Raw genomic sequence first — 23,485 nt, forward strand, 5'->3', positions numbered from 1 at the left:
TCTAATAAAAACATTTTTTTATTATTTTGGCAAAAAGTGTATATGTACAGCATATTTAGAATTGTTATTTGACACCATTAAATGCATTAGAAGAGTTCTTCAGTGATGTGCTCTTAACCAGGTCGCTCTGAGTAGCCTGAAAGCTGTGCTGTTTTCTGTCATGCATACATAATCTCCTTTCTGCGAGTTCTCTCCTCGGGCCTGTAATTGAATGTCAATATACACAAGGATGAAGTATTGATACAGCGCGGAGGAATCCTGTCTGTCAGTCAAGTCATGGCAACTATAGCAGGAAACGGCAGACAAAATGGCAGACATGCCAAATATAACCAGTCACAATGAGGAATAACGATAAGTACTCTTAGTTCAAGTATTGTGTTTCACAGACTAATTACACTTCTGACTACACTTATAAGTTAAACACCACTGTCCCAACATCGTAAAGTCTCCTTTACAGTGAGACTGCCACTGGCGGAGGACCAGAAATAAATGTTCAGGATAGAGCTGCTCAGTTTATTACTGTCCTCTCCGTCATTTGTAGGAAGCTGGTGGTAAACTCCATTTCGATGGCAACAGTAATAGAACCATGAACGGCGACTATTTAATGTTAGGTCGACGAAGCACGACGCGGCCGCTGACGTTTTCAGGCTGTATTTACAGGTGAGTGTGTCTGGAGTATGCGGGTTTCAAAGCAGTCCTATAACGTGACATCACAAATAATCAGACTAAGACCAGGAACATTAAAGTGCTCCATGCAGGACAGACAAAATGCACAGTTGTGTCGCTGTTTTCACAGTTCATCTACAAGGCTCCGTGTCGGGGGAACGGAAGGACTCCGGGCTTCGTTCTGCTTCTTTTACGGGTCAAACCTTTGGGTTTTAAAAGCAGGCAAATAAAACAATCCAATTACTCGTCTGGGATTGTTCCAGTATTATGAAAATCGCCCGTGTCCTTGTGCTGTAATTGTTTCAGTACATTCACCAACGTCTACATACACAAACATATGAGCAGGCATGTTCTGCGCTCCAGAGAGAAGCTGTCGCATTGTGTGACTGACGACGGCGAGAGGGTTTCGGATCGGAACAACAATTAATAGAGTTCATCCGGACAGAAATAAACTAAAGCCTATTGTATGTATTTACACACGTACAGATCTGAATACACACAATAAGCGGTTACTGTAGCATCACATGGCGTACGTACTGGATCAGCGTTTTGAATGGGAGGTACGACACAAACATGCGTGTTACAAGTTCCTAGAAGTGCCCACAGTAAAGGTGACGTTTACATTTACACACCAGTACATCAATCCAGAGTAACCAGCTGCAACCAAGGCAGAGAATACAAACTATCACTCCACAAAGTCCACACGCAGCAAACCTCTGCGTTATAAAAACGAGTCCCATCCGTGTGTTCTTTTAGCTTTATACACGTATGGGGCGTCGCATGAGATTTGATGGTCACAGCTGTCACCACTGTGGATTATGAGAAAAGGAAAAGCCAACCCTCCTTTGACATGAAGTGATATAGAACGACAGCCTTCTCCAGTTTGAGCTATTTACAAAGTCTTCCAGGCACGCCATCGATGCCTCATGAATTTTTGAACAAAAGTATTTCAGGAATTTTGTTCATTTCCGCGCGGTGCACTGCTACGCACCATCACTCTATTGCTCTGGCTACATCCACTTTGTCATTTTCCTCCCCGTGTGCCTTTTACTGGTCAACATCAAATATTTATTGCTTCTTTATTCTTTAACAAGCTCAGCACTCCTGTCTCACAGCCATTTAGCCCTCACTTCTTCATTCAGGACGTTTCCATTAACAGGTGAAAAGGGACCGCTAGAGATATTACTTTTCTGATGATTTCCCTCTGTCCTTCCAAACCTCTTTAATCTGGCTCTTCCTTTACTTTGTATTATCGCCGTGTCCGCTTCCTCCACCTCTCCGCTCGCCCTCGTCCATCCCGTCTCTCTCTCTCTCCCTCTTATGCCTTGGTCCCGTACCCGGCTCCCCCTCCGCTCTGCATGCTGAAGTACTCTGTGAATGAGGGGAGCCGCGGCGGAGGAGGCGGCGAGCGCGCGGCTGGACGCGGGGGTATCGGAGGGGGAGGAGGGGGGAGGATGGAGGTCAGATCAGCGGCGGTGGTGATGATCTTCTGCTCGCTGTTCCTCGGCACCGCCGGGCCTTTGCGGGCCACCGTCTCCTCCACCGTCTTCACCTGGTCCTGGACAGAAGAGGATGTGTACACAATATATAGGTCATGCTGTGGCAGCGTAGTCGTAGTAGTAGTAGTCGTAGTAGTCGTAGTAGTAGTACTACACTCGATAAGCAGTCTATAGCAGAGCTTTTCTGCAGGTTTTTAATGGCAGCATTTCTATACAGTGTGTCAAATATCATAAGGCTGAAAGTGATGGCGTTCTTGACTATTCCATCATCTGTCTCATCTGCAGAACAGCAGATTTGTTTGCGCAAACAGTGTTGAACCTAAATGTCCATGCGCGGCATTCCAATGAGTCTGCTCCAGCGAGAGCGTCATTAATTGTGTTCCACCACTGTGCATGACGAACGCCTCATATTCCGCCTGTCTGTTGCTTTTACAGATTGCCTCGAATCCTTCTTATGAGTGGCTAAAAACACCATCTGATTTAATGCAGTGCGATTTGGCAGAAATGTGATATATAAATTTAATTAGCCTCTAGCTGTGTCTGTTCTGTGGCAACATCAATAAACACGTTCCACTACTTGACTCAACTCTTCACTGTATATTGTCATGATTCATTTCTAGGGTTTGTGTGCGTTTGCTTCATTTGCTTTGCATTTAACGTTCTGCAAACAATGGACGTCACCGCCTCATAGTGTTGAAAGCTACAGTAGTGACAAACCACATCAGCGCTTTGTTGCCGTAGCAACCTCAGACGCTTTGCTCGCGGTTCTGGCAGCCTTTCAGGTTGTTGCTCCTTTGTGGATGTTGTACCAGCATAAGCGCGGGCCCAGATCTCGTGTAGCTCATTTACACATGAAGTTCGTCCGAGCCGGACGGTTCGGCAGCAGACGCGCCGCCCTCCTTCTGCTCTTGTTAACTGTCTTCATTGTGCTGGAGTGTTTTCAGATCAGTGCGTACGCCGTGCTCACTGTCACTCACCCAACGCCCACAGGAAGACGTGGTGGATTCTGACAAGAAATAATCCCTACAAACGTATCCCCGTACAAACTGCTTTGTTGAACTGACGCCTCATGTTTTTCGGCATCTTTATTACATGAGACACCAGTTATTTTAGGATAGTTTGACACAGGGAGTCTTAGATGTATAATAGCATAAGCAGGCAAACAAAATGAATAAGAGAAGCTTCAAAAAAACATAAACAGAGGCGCTCAAGTTAGTTACTCACTGATTGGATGGAGAAGAGTTCAGTGAAATTAGGCTGGGAGTCTCCGAGGAAGGAGCTGTTTCCATAAGCGTGATGGGGGAAACTCTCGCCCCCCTCCCCTCCCTTTGGACTGGACAGCAGGATCCCAATCTGGGACGTCCGGACGTGATACGGGAAATTCTTATTGGCTGCTGAAGGTCGTGTGATAATCTGAAGAGACACGGGGACAGGATACGGCCTCAGATGATCCTTGCATTTAAACGTGGGAGGAAATGCAGCGCGCGGAAATATAAAAGCACAGCTATGCGCCGAGTACGGCCCATTAGTGAAGAACAACATGTCGAAGGTGAAGAAGAGGTAGATAATGATGTGTGGAGGGAACCATCAACACGAGGCAGTCATGACTCAAGCGCGGTGAATAATGTATGAGTGACAGCAGCAGTAATTCTGCTCTCGGAGAATGTCAACGATGCGGAGGTGCAGGCGTGCGCGTTTGTGTGCCACCAACGAGGAAGACGATGTGCGCGTAGAGGTGGATGCCGAGCTGAATGCCGTTGACGATTTTCTCTCGAGCCCAGCGAGGAATCCCGAAGTTGGCGATCAGAGCCATCACAGGCACCGCGAAAAACCTGAAAGAGACGAGCCAAAGATTGGGGATAATGATGTGCAGGAAACGCGGAGGAGAGCGCGGAGGCAGAGGTGGGGATGTGAGGAGAGGCGGAGATAATGAGGCGGGAGAGAGGGGCGACAGAGGGGGAGAGAGATATTATTAGTCTGTGTAACCTGCTCTTCATCTCAAGCTCATGCTATTACACAGAGAGGGAAGTGCAGAAAAGCCCAGCACCGTCTGTAGAAGGGTTCAAATCTGACTCCTCATTCCACAAACTTCACATTAGAGCAGAAGAAATCATGTCTAAAAATGTGATTACCTTTTATTTAATTATTTATTTTATTCTTGACATAATAAAACTGGGTGCATTTAATTTCACATACCACCACAGCTCAAGCCTCAGCTAATTTCTTTAATAAATTATGATTAATTTTTCAAACTGAGGAGACATCAAACATAGAAACCTGTGTTTTTCTGGCTCAGGTGCCGTGTGTTCTCTTTGCTCACCAAAGCGTGTAGGTGGTGAAGAACGGGACGTAGAAGGGCTGCTTCTCAGGGTAGTGCTTGAGAGACACCAGCACGGCGTAGCAGAACCACACGTAGGCCAGCAGCTGCAGGCCCATCAGCCCGTAGCCCGCGGGGCTGTCGTAGGCGTACAGCACCTCGCCCGGGTCGAAGAACTGCAACACACGCACGCACGCGCAAACAAACACGCACACGCACGCACGCACGCAAGCAAACAAACACGCACGCACGCACGCAAACGCGCACGCACGCAAGCAAACACGCACACACACACATGCACACACGCACACACGCACACACGCACACTAAACTCCAGCACGTGACAGTCTTGTTCTAATTATACAGGTGGACTGTAACGGTTCAGTGGACGAACTGACGACGAGCTCAGGTTGACGCTGGCGAGTCATCGACACCTTTTATCGCCAACTGGGTCGTCAGCACGTGCACCGTGGACGCGGACGTTCGATTCCATTTCACGGTCCAACGGCTCGACGGCGCTGGCCGCGCAGGGTTCCTCCTGCTGCATATTGCAACGGCCCTGGATCCACGCACCCCCAGCTGAGCGCCCGCTACCAGAACACCGGTCGAGCCTTCACTCCAGCTCAAGTTGTAACCCAGTTCGGCTTATTTTTAGACAAACTCTCTGGAGTTCCCAGCTCTTTAATAACAGGAACCATGTAAGAGGGCAGGCGGCAGATGAATTACACTGCCTCACATCCACGCTGCAGTGTGAGGAATGGCTATAGGCGCCAGCATTAAATCATTAAATATAGCACAGATACCTCCTCTGCACTTTTCCCACTGGGTCATTACCACGTTGTATTGAAAGAGTGTAATCCTCTGTCCCTAAATGTGCCATCATCGCTTCCTACCGCGCCGAGGCCTTTGCAGAGATGTAAATGCAACGCTCCTGAGTGTCTGATTAAATTTTAAACGCGCACGCTCAACGCAGGCGGCGAAGTCTGTCTTCACACGCAGAATGTGGAACATGTAATTAATAAGGGATCTCTCAGTATGTTGATCAGTCAGTCTTACTTTCCAGTCCCAGGGAGGCTCAGTAACACGCGCTGCTCTAACATTCATTATCCACCAACTGCTCGTCTCCTCTGTTTGTCTCCTGGCTGCTGCCGACAGGATCCATAGCTCGTCGCTCAGCGGGGAATTCATGAAGACTCCTCACAATCGTCTTGGTTTATGTTCCCATTAGCAGGATAAGTAAGTGTAATGAGTGACTTGCCAGAAAGCCACTACAGCCCACGCGGATACGTTGGCCCAGCTCATCACTTCACATTCACCAGGTTGCTTTAAAGCAACGCGGCTCGGATACTGGGCCACACAATCACAGGAATTCTAGGTATAATTCAAGCGCATTCAAAGAACATGAAGGTTTTTCCATGTTATGTGACAAAGAATAAAGCAAACTATAATGAACAGCCTTGAATAATACGCCAATCCACCTTATCAGGCCATAAACCTCTCCAGTACTATAACGCTGGTAATAGAGAGAGTAGCTAATTGCAGTGTTGTCGGTGAGCACCTCTGCCTCGTAGATGAAGAGGATGATGTAGGTGATGGTGTAGACCGTCATGTAGATGCTCAGCTTCACCGAGCCGCTGTGGCTGATCCTTGCCCTGACAATCAGAGGAAGCAGGAGTTAGGACCGAGGGCGCACACACGGACACACAAACATGCACGTGGAGCTCAGGAACGGTTAGAGACACGCGGACGTGCAGCTCTGTGAGGAGCCGCCCGCCTTCGTTTGTTTAACGGGACGCCTCCAGCAGCGTTTCAAGCGTCTGGCTCGGGCTAATTCATCACCACAAACACGGTCGCTGGGTGGTCGTCTCCAAACCGTCAGTCACCGCAGATGAGCAGCCGACGCAGTTTAACGTTGACTCACTGGGGTTTTAGGACGGTTTAATAAGTCCTACAGATCACAGGCACGACTGAACCCACGCACGGAGGACGTCAAAACGCCACCGCCATCCTTGTGTGCTCAGGTTTCACAGCAGGGAAACGCGGAATGAACAGAGTCGGAGCCAGGCTTCAGACGAACGCTTAACAAACAGCTTGAAAAAAAAAAAAGGCAAAATGACACTGACACCGGTTTAAGGCTGTGCCGCATTGAACCCACTCACAGCAACGTCATGACAAGAGGCTGACACTGGAAAACTAAACAGACGAGTGACGGCTGGGAGCGCGTGCAGGCAGGTGGACGCATGGTGACATTCAACTTAGAGACGGCGCTCGTACGGTCTCTCTGAAATGAAGCCTGTCCCAAAGAAGCGTCCACTAAACCTGGCCATGAAAGAGAGAGCAGCACAACAACAACAAGAAGCAGCAATCACACAACGTGCAAACACAGAGTGAAGGTCCCAGCAGAGCAGCATCCATCTGTCACCCACACACACACACACACACACACACACACACACACACATCAGGTGTTCATCTGCATAATAAACACATTAACAGGCTCTTTGACGGAAGCCTAACGCTGTCACGTCAGCTGATGGTGTTATGATTGTGACAGCCAGGCCCGACAGTGAGAGACAGCAACATAAACACGCTCACCAGATAAACCACATGCACAAACATTTAAAGAGGGTGACAGACAGAAATCCACACAAACGGAGGCAGCGAGAAAAAAAAAACCAAGGCGCAAACCCCACCTGGTGACAGTGAAACCTTTGCCCAACAATATGAGCATCAGGAGGAACACCAGGAAACTGACAGAGAACAGTAATTTCCCTGCAGACAGATGTTGAGAGAGAGAGAGAGAGGATAATTAGGTTGTGGCTTCCAAATCTGTAATATCAGAGGCAAGCGATACAATCAGGTCACCGCACACACAGTCACGAAACAACACACGAGCCCACATGCAGTCGCTCACTCTGCAGTGCAGAGCAGCGTCTGCGTGTCTGTCTGTCAGTCTGTCAGGCAGTGGAGCGGGAGAGCGACTCACCCAGTATTTTCAGGCTGCCATTGCCAACTCCATCTCTAGCGTACAGGCCCCAGTAGACACAATGGAACAACAGGCTGAGCACTGCCAAATGGGAAAGATGAGGGGAAATAAGAGGGGGGGGGGGTGACAAAAAGGCAGAGAAAGGTAGGAACGAGGCGGCGACGAGCAAAAAACACAAGGAAGGAGAAAAGGTGGAGGGGAGAGAAGCGAGACAGAAAATTAGAAACGGATAAAGGGAGATGAATAAAGCGGAGACGGCGCGAGAGGAGAGAATCAAGAAGGGATTTACAGAAGGGACAAGCAAGCAAGATAAGGGGGGGGGGGGGGGGGGGGGGGGGGGGGGGGGGGTGAGAGGAGCAAAAGGGGCGTTCGTCAGTAACAGCTCGCTCCATCAGCGGCTGTTTGCACCAGTCCCCATTCAAAGGCTAATAAGGCGATAATATCGGCGCTCTTCAAGGCGCGAGATGCTGCAGGAGACTCGTCGTGTGGAGCGAGCGGTGCGTGTGGGACAGATGCTCACCCTCCACACCTGCCGCCGTCATGAACATTTTGTAAGTTGTGTGAAGGAGCTGCCTTCCCTTCAGGTTGTCTGCAGATGAGAAAGAAAAAGAAGAGAAGCAGAACTGAGACTGAGGTAATCGAGGGCGCTGTGTGTGTGTGTGTGTGTGTGTGGGGACAGAGATAAAAAGCATGGAGATATGCTAACAGATGGCGAAATTGAATCAGAAACGTACAGAGAATGGAGAAGCAGAGACACACACACACGCACACACGCACACACGCACACACACACACACGCACACACGCACACACACAAGCAAATGGCCCAGATAAACTGGGGGTGGCTGCATTAGTATGCATCCATCTTTTGCAATTCCAGCCTCTAAATGAGGCCCCTTGCATTTTTTCTTTAATTCTCTCTCCTTTATCTGGGAGGGAATATTTTAAATCCGCTTTTAAGCAGGCAATTTTACAGCAAAAACACTTGTACAGCGGCAGAGGCCCGGAGGATTTACAGGGACAGGAGGCGTCGTAAAGGTTCCGACACTCACTCCGCTCTGCAGAACCCGAGGCTCGGCCACACACGCGCCTGTGGAGGAGACGCTGAAGGAACACGCCGATTCTGTCGCCTCCTTCCAATAACACTGTGCGCGCAGTGAGTCCAGGCTGCACAGATGCATTTGTAAAATAGATTTTCATGTCCTCCACTCGACAGGAAATCACCGCCATTCAAGACTCGAAAATATGTAAATGGGCCTCAGTCTCATTATTCTTTTGCAGTTTGGAAAAAAACATCTGACTACAAGCGGCGATTCCTCGCCACCAGAACCATTTCACCACAAGTGGGCACTTCCATCTCCCGTGGACGACTGCGAGACCTCGTTAAGAGCTGCCACCTGAAACCATCAGCCGCCGGCGCCGGCGTTCACACACCCCGGGCTGGGCGGAAAAGCTGTTTCACGCCACATATTTAAACTCCACTGACAAGAAAGACAAATGAGCTTCAGCGCCCAGATGTTTGAATATATGCAGCGTGCAGCATCTGCAGAGGCCGAGCGCGGCCGGCCTCACGCTGGGAGTGAGCTTTCATTTAATGCCAAGTCACTCCTTGAGGCTCTCAGGTTATTTGAGCCGTGGACCCGGTGCGACACACTCGCTTCGCTGCCTTCTCCATCCAAGCGTTCACCGCTACATGAAAACCGGGCCCTGCTCTCGCCGTCCTCCGGCTCCAGCGTCAGCGCTGCCCTTGAATAGGGGATAGGTACACGCTCCACCTTTACCTCTCTGTGGAGACACGAGAACGTACTCCCGCCCCATCAAGAAAACATGCCGATTTTATAATAGATATGAAGAACGGAGGAGAGAGGCCACGGAATGACAGCTGCAGCCTTGGATTCGAGCTGAAGAAGCTGGCGTGGGAAAAAAAAGGAGCACTTACAGGCGAAGTAGCAGGAGAGGAGGAAAACCGCGGAGAAGATGACCAGGAAGGTGATGTCTGTCTCCAAGATTCCTGTGAGGAGCCGAGACAAAAAGAATAATTAGGTGCACGGCGGAAACATTCGAAAACAGGGGGTGGAATCAAAAGCAGAAGTTAAAAAGGGCTGAGCGGGATTGTGGCGCTAACGCGGTGAGCAAGAAAAAGAAAGAGGAGACGAGGGAGGGATGGAAACGACAGAGAAGCAGGATATCGGATTAGGCAGGAAACAGAGTTAGTGAAGAAGCTGAGGAGGACAGAGAGAAAATGTGTGAGAATAATTCATTTAGAAACTACTTGGGTCTCTTCTTCATTTCATCCCTTCCTCTCACTTCATCTATCATCATTAATTCAGTCAGCCGTCCCTTCATTATTGTAATTTGTTCAGTTCGCTGTGCTTTATTGGCCGTGCTAAGTGGTGTAGGCCTGTGCCATCAGCGATTCCGTCCATAATCTCTCTTTTTTCCGTCTAATCACTCTTACCAAACTCGTCTGCGGAGAAATGCTGCGTCCAGAAGGACTGGCCGTTGGTCAGCTTCATCTCGTACTCCAGCTGCAGGCCATCGCCCTGCGAGAGAGGATCGGAGTTAGCCGTGAGCGCTCGGCTATCGCTGCCGCAGGCGGTGGGAGCTGCACAAAGCTGGTGAATCAGGTACAGTATTTTAAAGTGAAATCTAATTTAAAGGTGGTAACATTTAATATATGAAATAAAAACCTTTATAACACAAGGAGCAACAGCTATAAAAACAATCTTAAACCATCCAGACCCATTAATACTGTGGGAACAAGGACTGAAAAAAATGACTTGATTTATTTCACCATTTCTTTTCAGTGGAGGAAAACCCCAAATCCTCATGTGGAAGGTGCATCGTGTTGATTGCACCATTCAGCCAGTCAGTCAGCTCACTAACTGGCCTGGAAGCGCCTCAGGGTCCCCCAGGTGTGTGGAGATGGACGGCAGAGAAAGAGAAACAGATGCCGGCCGCTCTGCGCACGCAGCCGTTAAAGTAAATGACCCATATTAACAGAAAGGATGGATCATTTCCACGGCAACCGCTTCCTCTTATTGGAGGAAGAGCCCAGTCATTGTGTTCAGCGGTTGATGAGAAGTGTGACTCACTTATCAGTTACCTGTCAGGTTATTACTTTAAGGTTCTGACGCGCAGTCAGGTTTGGAAACAATCAATGCTGATGTAGGAAGGAAAGCGAAAATGTTAGATGGAGATTTTCAGCTTTAATTCATGGATCTGACAAACGTGTGCATAAAGCATTCAGGAGTTACAGCCCCACAGCCCGTTTTAATCAACAAGGCTCTCAGGACTGATGAGAGCAACATTAACCTGGGATGACGAGTGAGAATCTAACACTGCCTAAGAAACGCATATCCCTCACCGGCCGGATGCCAAGGACACGCGGAGAAAAAGCAGCGGCAGCCGTGCGTTATTTACGAACCTGGCACCACAAGTTCTGCATTTGAGCGTAATGGAGGACAGCGCAGAGAAATAAACATACCTGCGCCGCGAAGCCGCCGCAGGAGTGATGCTAATCTGTGACAGTCACACGAGCGATAAGTGTCAGAGTGAAGTGAATTTGGGAGGCGAGGGGGGGGGGCGGGTTCGGGAACAAAAGAGAGGGGACCAAGATGGGCTGACAATCAGAGCAGAGAGAGCTCATTTCACACACACCAGTTCAAAGCCAATGAAGTTCGCGCCTGTTGCGGTGGAACCGGGGAGAAGACTTTGATTCCATTTGGCAGGCTGAGACTTCATCTCACTCCCTCCATCAAAAAAGGGAGAGGAGCGCCGAGCGTGCGCTGCCACAAAATCAATACAGACACAAAGAAAGGAGGCCGAGATAAGGAGAGTGATAGATGTGTGTGCGTGGGGGGGGGGGGGGGGGGGGGGGGGGGGGGGTGCAGGTCAGGATGAGCAGAGGAGCAGAGATGGATGCGGAGGAGGCGGCAGCGACGGTGGAACACACGCGGCGGCGGCGCCACAGGGTTTGACAGCACTCGTTAGCGCCGACGCGTCGCCTAAAGCGGTGGACTGCGTCAGACGGAAGGCGCTGCTCAAGGGAACGTCGGCAGCCGTTCTGCTCCCCGCGGCGGCCTGTGCAGTCGTGTGATGGGAGCAGCTACGCACACCGTCCTGCAGCTTCCTGTCCGTCCGAGCTCAGACTCGGAGGCCGTCGGTGACTTGGACCCTTATTTCATTGCTTCACAGTGTGAGCAGCACAATCAGCTAATCCTAATGTGTTAATTTCCCATGCAGCATAATACGTTCAGGGAACGAGTCCCAGCATTGACGAATACTCGTGCTATCATTCTTATTATTTGTTCGTTTTTTATTTTTCTGGCTCCCCGTCTGGCGCATGATTAAGGCTCATCCTCTGTTCGAGCCACCGAGAGACAGAGAGTGTGTGTTTTGAAAGACAAAATACTGTTTGCGTGTGGGTGTTCCTCCCAAAGACGGGCTCTCGGCCAATTTTGGCCATTTTATTGGCCCATTAACGGCCCGTCTAATTTCAGCTCTCCCTTGGTTCTCTACAGAGGTAATTTTGTTTCATTACCGCACTTCTGCTCAGAATAATAAAGCAATAGTTGATTGCAGCCATTCAGATCTGTCCATTTCCCCACTTCAGTTTGAAAGACACCCCAAAAAAACCCTCAACACCGATTGCTGGGGTCAACGCTGCGAAGCCGTTTGACTAAGTTTTATTTCTAATTATCAGTTCGACGCAAACGAGCTTTTCACTGTGTGACGAACGCAGGACAAGCAAAAAAAGCACTAGCAAATGAATCACAGTGAAAAAAGTGAAAGCTTGATCATGTCTACAATTTATTCCTCTGGCTTCACTTATCAGAAAACCTTCCTTCTCGCTGCCAGAGGTCCCGCTGCTCCGTAATTCATGATGACCTGAATTTTATTTATAATGTCTGTCTGTCACTGATGAAATAATCATTATTTGCAGCCTTGAGGTTTTCTTCCGATAATTAATCAAGTCAAATGTGTGAAAGTGTTAAATAAAGAGTCTCACATTGCTCCACTTCAAGCAGGCAAGTATAGATCTGCAGACTGAACAGACTTCCTCTGGTTTTACAGACTTTCAAGATGATATAGATTTGGATCCACTTCAGCTCAAGTAAAGATTGAGATGGAAAGGACATGAAGGGAGAGACGGATAAGATGAAGAGAGAACAAAGATAGGGAAATATGAAGAAGCAGATAAAAGTGAAGGTGCTGAGGAGAAAAAAAAAATCAATCAGAGGAGCTAAAAGCAAAGAATGAATGTGACCTGAGAGACGACGAGAGGAAAAACAATTAGAGACGAGCTGACGGGAGAAGCAGGAGACGGCGAGGTAAATAGATATGAGACGGCGTGGAGACGTCACAGATTGATGACAGAGGGTCGAAAGGGAGCGCGACGCCGCCAGAGATTGAGAGTGACAGCGATAAGAACGACAGAGGTGTGAAAGCGAACGGGAAGCGAGAAGGCGAGCGGCAAGAGGTGGAAATTGGCCGCGGGGCGCCTCGCGGCGCGCGTACGTCCCCGCGAGCGGAGACGAGCGCTCACACGTCCCGCGACATCACGTCACGTCAGCGTCCGTCAGCGGACGCTGGCGTGACGGAATCCACACATCGCAGGAAGCGTCCACTCAGATCTCATCCCTCCTCAGCCAGAATGAACACACACACACACACACACACACACACACACACACACACACACACACACACACACACACACACACACACACACACACACACACACACACACACACACACACACACACACACACACACACACACACACACACACACAGCAGAAGGCATGTGGTGATACATATTCAGCGCATTCATCCTCATTCTCTCCAACCTCAAACACCAAACACTCGCGCACTCCGAGCAGTCGTCCTCGACGTATCATCGCAGAGCACAGCTATCATTACACAGCTCATGGCTCCTTCTGCGAGCGGCCCGGTCCAGATCGGCGCCGCTCCGCACACGCCTCTCTGACACAACGCGGTGCCGGTCGTCCCCGGAGCCGCCTCGTCGGCAGCAGAGACGTGTTGGGCTGTTTAGACCCACGGAAGAGGCCACAGCACATTCAGAGCCGCTGCGCTGCGATGCACCAATGGCGGTGGTTTGATAAACGGTTCATGGAGTCCAGCAGCATTTCAGCGACAAATGTGTGACCAGCACTTCATCCGCGACATCATATTACTGTATTTACTGCAGAACAGAGGTGTGATTAACTTCAGACTTGAACTCTCCTGCCTCTTCTTCTGCAGACTTTTCTGAAACTGCTCACATGGGAAAAATTAAAATACTGGGACAAAAATATCGCTGTAGTTGAATTGTTGAATAGAAATTTTGCCGTGAGCCGGCATAAAAAAAGCCTTAAAACATTCAGGTTTGATGAATCATTTCTCAGTGAGCGTTTGCTTTTTAATCATAACATCAGAAATCGGTTCAAAGCTCGACTACAAAATTCTTACTTAAAATCGAATTGTGTTCATCTTTATTCCAACACGTTGCTGTCATGTGTCACACACTGTGACTAATATAACTTCATTGCACCTCTAAAGACTGCTGTGTTGGTGTTTGAGCCCTACACGACTGTCCTTGTCATAACAATGGTCTGTTGCCACGGTAACCGCCTGCTTTTACGTGTGCGGCAGCAGGAAAACAAAGGCGCCGGGGTCGGAGGTCAGCGCTTACCCCACATTTGCTCAGAGCGATGTACCACCATCTCTCCCGCACCGAGCGAAAGCTGCGACCTCCCACGCAGCTCAGCACCTCGTCGCTGCCGTCTTCCTCCACCTGAGAGAGGAAACCAGAGGGGGGGTTGTTATCCACATCGCTAGCACCACCTAAGGCCACGCTGCATTGTCAGAGTACAACGCAAGTGACTGCCACATCGAGATATAAACATATTTCACACCCCAGTGTAACCTGGAGTGTGGCAACAACACCCGCCAACCGTCACAACAACACAATCACGCTGGCAATCACACTCTACGATGTGATCAAAAAAAAAAAAAAAAAAAAAAAACACGGCTTACAGCAAGACAGACGACGCAATACGACAAAAACAAGTGTTACAGCAGAGAAGCGTATTATGAATCTGCGGTTGGCTGCGAGGCATCAACAGAGGAAGTGTGTGCATCAGTAAGACGCTACAAAAACACATTACGGTCCATTAGCTCTCCTCCTCTGCCTGACTCTGCGTCTGGGCTCCCTCGTCTACACGCGCCCGAGAATATCTGCACAACAACAATACGAAGCCGGAAAGATGGAAATAGGTGACGATGAAAGGAATAATGTGACATCCTGCAATAAGCACATAGTCTGTCACAGCACACGGTTACACGCAGTTAATGCAGCCACGTGTGCACTGGATGCTGCTTTTAATGCTTTACGAAGCTGGAGCTCAGCGCGCGTGTGTGTGTGTGTGTGTGTGTGTGTGTGTGTGTGTGTGTGTGTGTGTGTGTGTGTGTGTGTGTGTGTGTGTGTGTGTGTGTGTGTGTGTGTGTGTGTTCTTACCACACAGCCGGACCACGTGTACTGCTTGGTGAGGTTGATGACCTGGTTGTTCTCGGGTCTCAGCACCGCCTCCTTTTGGTAGCAGTTCTGACCGAACAGAAGCCCAACATGCACCATGTGAAACCGACCGCACACACCTCAGCTTGTACATTTTAAGGCAACGCTCGAAGGGGCCCCGAACCCGAAGCAGTCGTGCGTTAGTCCGTTTATGTAAAAGGACAGTTTTCCGGCCAAAGAAATGAAAAGTGTGTTCAATACAAAACATCACAATTGAATTTGTGTCTGCTCGCCGCCTGGTCTATTGAAACAGCTGGAATTAAAATGGATGCTTTCTGCTGTGCGCACTGATGGATTTCTTTGTGCTCGACTGTTGAACGCTGAAGCCAAATGGCGAGCCGACATCGAAAATCACTATTTGCATCCAGGAAATTAACATCTGAATCTGTCAGACAAGAAACCGTCCACGGTTCGTAGCTGAGACGGTTTGTGCCACAAGTTATTAGCAAGAAAAACAGTGATATGAGCTACAGGAAAATACTTTACTGTGACCAAAATATAATAATACTTCACAATCTTAATAACCGTTCCAACCATTTTCCTGAAACACAGCAACTTGAACAGCACAGGCCAGGGTTGCATGAGAAGCTCTGCAGCTTCAAAAGGAGAAGAGTGAAGTGTGCTAATGCCTCTTTATAATAAGAGGTTGCATCGATACATTATTCATTAGCTGGGAAAGCAAATTAAGTGTTGCTTCATAATATATCTGACGGCACATGTTTCTCGCTCCATCGCTGAGGTCAAACGAAGCAACTAAAAGCCTGTTTTCAAAGACAAATACTCAAACAGATGTTAAATGTGCATCTACGCGCATTCTGCGCTTTTAGCGGGTGTGAAAAACACTTGTCTGCTGAAATTCCTCTCTTTGCTGTCGTTATGGATAATTGCATATAGCAACAGTAACACATCATCGCCTGTGAGTGGAGGAAGCTTTGTTATATCCTGAGCGCCGTGAACGTTTAGCTCAACAACGCTAACGTGCTAATTAGCAAACAGGGAGGTATTTACCTGTTTTAATGGTGCGGCCTAACGATACAAGAGCGATCATCTCACCTTCTCAGGCCTCTTGTACACAGCTGGCCACTGAGAACTGTCATCAAAGTAGAGCAATATGTTCTGACAGCAGCGAGACTGCACAGAGGAGGGAGGGAGAGGAGGGAGATTAGGAGAGAGGCAGGGCTGGGATGTGCACAGATCATAGAACAGCCTGAGATTTATACAACAAAGATGGTTTCCAAAGTCTAAAAATGCAAAGCGGGGTGCGGGCAGAGGAGGACAGGGCGGAGGAACAAAACGGAGCGAAGGCGAGAGGAGGGAGAAGTGGGACGAGAGGAGGAGGAGTGGACTGAGGAGCAACTGCATCATTTTGGGGAAGTATAAAGTCAGAGGATGGAAGGAAAGAATATGGGGAACAAATGAAGCATCCGCTGGCGTGACAGTGTGGGCAGACCGGGCCACTGTGGAGAAGAGGTATGCAAATTAGACATAAAAAACACACATAATGACTCATCCTACCTTCGGGTAGCGAAAGCGGAAATCCAGGTGCCCAAAGTCTGTGAGAAAGCAGAAGCGTGTGAGGAAAACCCAGTCCTGCAACGAAGAGGGGAAACATCTTAACGGGATTCAGCAAAAGAAAAAAAGACAGCCACTTACTGTCTTAGCTTTGCAGCCAATATGAGCTAATTAGAAACAAAACCTGGAGCGGAAATGAAGGAGAGCAATAACGAAGCGAAGGAAAGTTGGAGCTAAAAGGAGGAGAATTTTTTTTTTTTTAGATGAAATACATGTAGCGGGTGCCAAGAGGGTAAACAGAGGACATTAAGCGGCTGCTGAGTGCCTTAATGAGCAGGCAAGGTGGAGAGGAGCAAAACACAAAGTTCCCATTCCTAATATTATTCAGCCATACGCTTGGCAGCATGCGATCAGATAATAATGCTGATGGTGTGCTTCACGGCGCTTACATAAGGCACTGCAGCAGGGCACAGTCAGCGGTGGTCTCTATATATATTCTACACAGCTGTGGGCAGACGCTGTGCAGATATGGATCACAGCGCTAACACCACATCACTTAAACGTGGCTTAGAGACACTTATCGCTAACCGGACTGCACAGCGCGAGCAATTCAGATGCAGCGCGCGTCGCTTCCACTGGTGCAACTAGGACGGAGCCGATACCAAGTCGACCATCGCGGGAGAAGCGACCCAGAACCTCGACGTACGGGGAAACGCGTCTCAATGAGCTCACAGGCGGCACCGAGAAGCGGCTGGAAATTATGAAGGAGTGAACCTGGAATTGTTTTTCTGATAGTCTGAATGTGGTTTTATTCAGCGTCAGCTCTCAGTTTGTCTGTTGGAGCTCACTTTTAAACTGGGGCACAAGCAGAACACCTGCATCCGCGAGCCAAGACCACCATTAAATTCTCATTAGTTTAGTTGAAAGAGCAAATGTGGGCTGAAACGAAACTCTTAATGTAACAAAACACAATCAGCTTTAATGTTGAACTCACAAGCAGCCAAAAAAAAAAACACACACACAGAGCATAAATAAAAACAGCCCAAAATAGGCCTGATGTGATTTGGCTTGAAACCAGAGAGTTCCGAGCCAAATCAAACAGAGCACCTCCTGAGCTAAGCTGCTGTAGCTGCTGTGGGTGTAGGTGCTGGTTTCCTCCAACATCACACTGTTGCAGTGTGTCATTAAAGCCTTTCTGCAGAATGACCTGCACGCTGTTTATCAGACAAACCGGTGGAGGCCGATGGACGCTCACCTCATCGATCATCGTCATTAAAGCCTCATCGTCTCATAAAAGAGGAAAGAAACTATTGGCTCTGTTTCTACAGAAAACTGATAAAAAAGATGAAGACGACTCAGAATGTGATAACGTACTAACTAATCTCAATCTATGGCATTTAATCGTTTTATTTTATATGCATTGTTTTTAAAACGCCTGGAAGGTTCTACTGCAGCAGAGCTTTTTAAGATCAGGAACTAGTGTCAAGCTGCAGTTAATCTAAATAACAACGAGGAGGCGTCTCTTATGGCGATATGTTCTAAATGTCATTTACTTCCTGTAAAATATTTCCCACATTCACTACATTGTTCCTTGCGCAACCAAACACACACAGACGCACACTTCCAGCTCCTCCGGGGACGAGGCCGCAGTTTTTATTAAAGCCGGCCTTAAGGTTGCTTGGTTGAACCTCTGATCTGCAACCGCCCGGCAGAACTCCCCGCGCGCCATTATTCCGTAATTACCTCTGCCCTGTGTTCCCGCTACATAAACAAGCACAGTAATTTCTGTGCCGAGGAATAAAGTGCAACCGGAGCAGCGCAGCGCGGCCAGCGCCGCTGCCTCCATATATCACAGCAAACAACGCCGCTCCCATATTTCTGCCGCTGCCAGGGCCGTGATTCACGGCGAACCCCCGGGAGTCAGGAACGCGCTCCCACCTCGGCCCGTCGTCCCGGGCGACGCTTCGGGCCGTTACCATGACAACGCGGGCGGCCGAGCGGGAGCGCTGACCCGCGGAGGGATCCCGGGAGCGAGGAGGCAGAGGAGGTCCGGCCGCTCGCTGTGAAAGCGCCCCTTGTTCGCACGGCCACGGCCGCGGCGTGCCACGACCCCCCCCCCAACGTCAGCCCCCCCCCATCCCGTTTACTGCCATAGCAACGGCAGCATGCCTTGGTCCGCAGCTGCCGTGGAAACATCAAAAGGCCAAAACGCTCATTCACAACACTCACACCTATTGTTTGTCAGATTAGCTACTCAATAACACTCCATGCACATAATTAGACGTCTCTGCAGCGTGAGCGGCTCTCACACACTTACACAGCGTTAACTACTGACAGCTTAAGCAGCTATGAGTCAGATACTGAACCCGTTTCCTGTAAAAACAGCCAATGAGCTGCCATGAAGCCACAACAGCAACAGCTGTAAACAGCATCCTCTGATCCACAGGCTCTCCAGGAGCCGGATGCAGGATTTGCTGCCTTGCAGCCGCGGGGGCAGCGGTGAGGTCAGGCGCTGATGCCGGGCGATAAAGCCCGGATCACAGCCGGAGGTCCGGTTCATCCACAAGTGTTTGATGGGCTTACGGCGCGGGCTCCTTCCCACCGAGGCGCGTGTGCGTGGACACGCTCAAACAGGAGTAAAGGTCTTCCTCTGTGGAGCTGGGCGCACGTTTGCACCGGATCAATCGGACATTCTAGCGTTCGGAGGCCAAGGTGTGGCCGACGCGTCACCTGAGCTGCCCCCGCGTTAGCGCCGTTAGCGCAGCATCACTGATGCTGCTTCACAGACGTGGGCCTCAGTTAGTGTAGCTTTGTGTGTGTGTGTGTGTGTGTGTGTGTGTGTGTGTCAGGGCAGGTGATGAGGTGTCTACCTTAATCCCCTTTTAGTCTTCTTATTTCCCCACGGCCACTGCATTGTGATGCAGTCACTCAGCCACCCCACTAAGTGCGTGTGTGTATATATACACACCCCATTAATCAAGTGCTGCGCCTTGATGCAGTATACAATCACTTCAGTGCCTCAAAGTCTCTTTACTTCTCTTTCTTCCTCCCTCTCACTCTCCCTTCTTTCATCTCCATCAGTTTCCGTCTTTTCCCCCCCATTTTCTCTCCAGATCCCTGTTTGCCTGCTAAGCCTCATTAACAATTAATTACCAATCAGCTAGTCAAGTCACCCCTGGACCGCTGGGCTTCTCAATGATTCATTAGTCAGGGTTACACAACGCCGCCACTCGTAAACACACTCGCACCGAGCTGCCGTCCTCCACGGGCGACTCACGTGACACACAAGCACCGCGCACGCGTTACACACACACGAAATGTTCACATTAGACCGACGGGAATGCGAGCGCGAGGCCCCGGGCGCTCAGACGTCCCAGACCCTGAACGCCTCTTCAATGACTTTCAGACTTGAAGGATTCTCCGCCTTCGCACTCGAGGCTCAGAAATCCTTCAGTGAAGCAGCGCTGCTTCATCGAGCCCAGCATCCACCAGAGGTTTTCCTCAGGATGTACGAGGTGTGGGTTTTAGGATGGCGCCGTCAGACAGCGGCGGCATGCTGATGAACACGGGCGCCAGGCGTTTAAATTAGCCAACGAACGTTCAAGGGCGTCCGTTCGTTTTCATTCATTTTTAAAAGACAAAACTTTCGGGTCAAATTTTCGTGGGACCCAAAGGCAGCTTGAGCCGCGTGACGAGAGGCAGACAAGCAAAGGAAGCTACACATTAAAAGCAGCTGTTAGTCACTTGTATAGAGCTGCATTCATATGGAAACATGGTGTACAGAGCAGAGCAGAACCTGCAGCCTGGGTGTGATGTCAGAACATAATCGAGTCTGGGTTGAACCCAAGGTCAGACAAGAACTTGCTTCAGTAAATGCTCAACATCAGACCACCGCTGGGGACGCTGCCGGAGCACAGGCTGGATTTACTGCCTTGCTCGAGGGTCCGGCGCCGCTGGCCGTTGCAGCAGGCTCCATATTTTCCCAGCTGGACTAAAGGGCAACCTTCCCCTGACCTCAGAGCTGCTGGGGCGTTTTATCAGAGCCGCCACATACGCGACGAGGAGCCGCTCATGCACATGTGGACCAAGCCGCGTGCTGCAGCAAAGCTCGGACCGCTCCTGTTTTTCACATTAATCCTTCTCGGAGCCGCAAACTGCATTCGTCAGCAGCTCCTGCCTTCACCTTGTTCACAGACACGGCGACAGCCACAGCGTCAGACGTTATTGTGTGTTTGAAGAGGGACTTGGAGTGGAGTTAGTGGGTGACCTTGGGACAGGACACACACACACACACACACACACACACACACACACACACACACACACACACACACACACACACACACACACACACACACACACACACACACACACACACACACACACACACACATCAGTCTGATGCAGCCCGGAGCACCCAGTTGTGTCACACACGGCACAAGAGGAACAAACCATGCGTCGCAATTTTTGAAATTTTTATTTAGACCAATAAAACAATAACGCAGCAAATTCATCTACAAGTTGTTCGGACATTCAGGTGAAAACACGAACAGCCCAGAGAGCCGCACACTCTATAAACACCTCCTGATTCAGACGAGTCCCAAAACAAGCAGGTCGAGGATGACGTCTAAAATTATGATTGACACTTTCCATTGTTGCTTGTCATTTTACCGATCGCATGATTTATGGATTAATCAAGATCTAAAAACATTCTGCAGAGTAGCTGGTGCAGAAAATAATGACTTGATGCTGCTCTGCTCCGCACTGTTGTACGTAAAAGCCCAGATAACTCAACACTTTGACTTGCTCGCCTCTTATTTACTGCAGAGCACTAGAACAGTAGAAGCCATTCTCTCGCACGCGCTCACGTGCACAGGCTTGGAATTTGCCCAGTGCTCCCCTGCTGCTCCACTGGAGCAGGTGCCGATTCAGCGCCGTATTCAAGGGCATCTTAACAGGCGTGATGGATGGATGAGTGCCTCTTGTTCAATTTTTCCATTCAGAGCCCCATCGTGATCCCGGGGATTTAAACCGGTGACATCACACCCTCAGCTCGTGATGCAGTTTATAGTGAACTGTAACAAAAGTTGGGGAATGTGAGCCGATATGCAGAATTTATTTATTTATTTTATTTATTTATTTTGGAAGACAGGTAAGGTGAAACTCAGGAAAGGTAGCCAAGCTTTTCAACATCTGCTTCTGCCCAGCAGCATTTTGGCAAGACATGAAAATCCTCAGCCAAAAATAAATAAATAAATAACCTAAATTTGATGATTCCTGCTACTCAAATGTGACAGTATTCACCGTCTGTGTAATTTGAATTATCAGGCATACACACAAAGCACATCTGTGGATCATCTGTTTGCTGAAAAACTCTGTTCTGTTGCTCAGTTTGGACGACAATTACATTGATTGACCAAATTAGAGCTCTACATAATAACACCAGGCTGACGTGTAATAGAAGCTGCGCTGTCTGGATACATATATACACTGCCGTGACCTCTGTTGTTGAACCCGCAACAAAATGGAAGAGAGCCCTTCTGCTCCTCGAGTATCTCAAACTTGATCCACAAACTCGTGAGAACACGCAGCAGAGACGTGGAACAGCAGGTGGTGAATGCTGAATTACAAACACCCCGGAGCGCAGCCGCACGCTCACTGTGCGGCTTTATGTGGCGGAACCAGACTCCGAACCCTGACCGTCCGGACCGGACGATCGCACGACCACCGGCGCGCCGAGAGGCGTATGACGCACACCTGTAACGGCCCCCTCCGTTACGCAGACGCGCCGCTGCCCGTTCCCACGTCGGCGCAGCTGGATCGGCGGCGTTCACCGCAAAGACGGGGAAGAGAAGCCGCCGGGGCGCCGCTTACCGGGGCGGCGATGCTGCCAGGCACCGGGATAACGAGGGCGAGATATACGCCACGGCCGACACGCACGCAAATGGCGCGCAACTGCAAGACGGAGCAGCGGCGAGCGCGTGTCGCACGGCGGCGGCCAACGAGCGAGCGCAAGTTGACAGTGAACGGGACGGAGCCTCCGCGTCCACGGCGGAACGGTCCGGCGCGCCGTACGCAGCCGAGTCCGACCCAGACTCCCGTCAGTTGGTGCCGATGTCGTCAACAGTGGAAACTAATTAAAGGGGTAAACGGAGCAGCAGCGCTCACCTCTTTGGTGTTGACGACGCCTTTGACGTATTTCCCACGGACCGGATCCACGCACAGGACGCCGCACAGCACGGCCAGAGACAAGAGTCTCTCCCCGACCCTCACCTCCATCTTTCTCTCTCCCCCGCTGTCGCTCGTCTGCTCTCCGGGCTCCCCGAAGCCCTATCTCTGCGCGGCGGCGCGCGCGGAGGAACCGGGCTCAGGCGGAGGAAGGCGAGAGAGCGGCCGGGCGCGTGCACGCGAGCACCCCCACCCCCCCTTGCGATGCATGCGCCGGCGCGCCCGCGCGCTCGCCCTCCTCCAGCAGCCGATGCTGGATGGAGTGCGCGCGCCCAATTCCGCTCGTGCTTCGAGAATGCGACACGTCCGCGCATTAAAAATTCAACAGCTGATTGCAATCATGTTTTCATTAGAGGTCACACACCTCTAATGAAGGAGCGGCGAGACAGATGATGCCTGGCCTCCAGGCTCAAATGATTATCATCACTAATCAGCCGGATATGGATCAACACAAAGCTTACAGCCCGATGGATGTAAGCCGTTACTACTGAACTCACCCGGGGAAATACAGTTACACTGCAGCAGCGCTGCAATTACTTTTAAATCAGCTGTGGAAGATGCACTCAGGTGATTTCATTAGGTAAAAGAACTAGATTGTTGTATCCAAAGCGCTGCCTGTGTACAGAAGTGAGTAACACTAAATTCATTGAGGTCTACTTGATCGGTGACTGATGGGGCGTTAATGATAGGCACACGATA

General features: G+C 49.9%; 1 protein-coding gene across 1 annotated transcript; it reads right to left on the reverse strand.

Moving 5' to 3' along the window:
- On the reverse strand, window positions 1–22,975 carry tmem145 (transmembrane protein 145). Its single transcript, XM_029128453.3, has 15 exons — window positions 22,727–22,975; window positions 16,562–16,636; window positions 16,100–16,177; window positions 14,990–15,076; window positions 14,165–14,266; window positions 9,927–10,011; window positions 9,408–9,479; window positions 7,989–8,057; window positions 7,469–7,549; window positions 7,176–7,254; window positions 6,041–6,134; window positions 4,486–4,658; window positions 3,877–3,997; window positions 3,390–3,578; window positions 1–2,224 (listed from the first exon to the last, which is right to left on the reverse strand). Exons 1-15 carry the CDS (start codon window positions 22,835–22,837, stop codon window positions 1,985–1,987), a joined length of 1,656 nt encoding a protein of 551 aa, XP_028984286.1. The 5' UTR covers window positions 22,838–22,975; the 3' UTR covers window positions 1–1,984.
- Window positions 22,976–23,485: the final 510 nt, after the last annotated feature.

The sequence above is a fragment of the Betta splendens genome, chromosome 16 (genome assembly GCF_900634795.4).
Source record: "Betta splendens chromosome 16, fBetSpl5.4, whole genome shotgun sequence".
Lineage (NCBI taxonomy): Eukaryota > Metazoa > Chordata > Actinopteri > Anabantiformes > Osphronemidae > Betta > Betta splendens.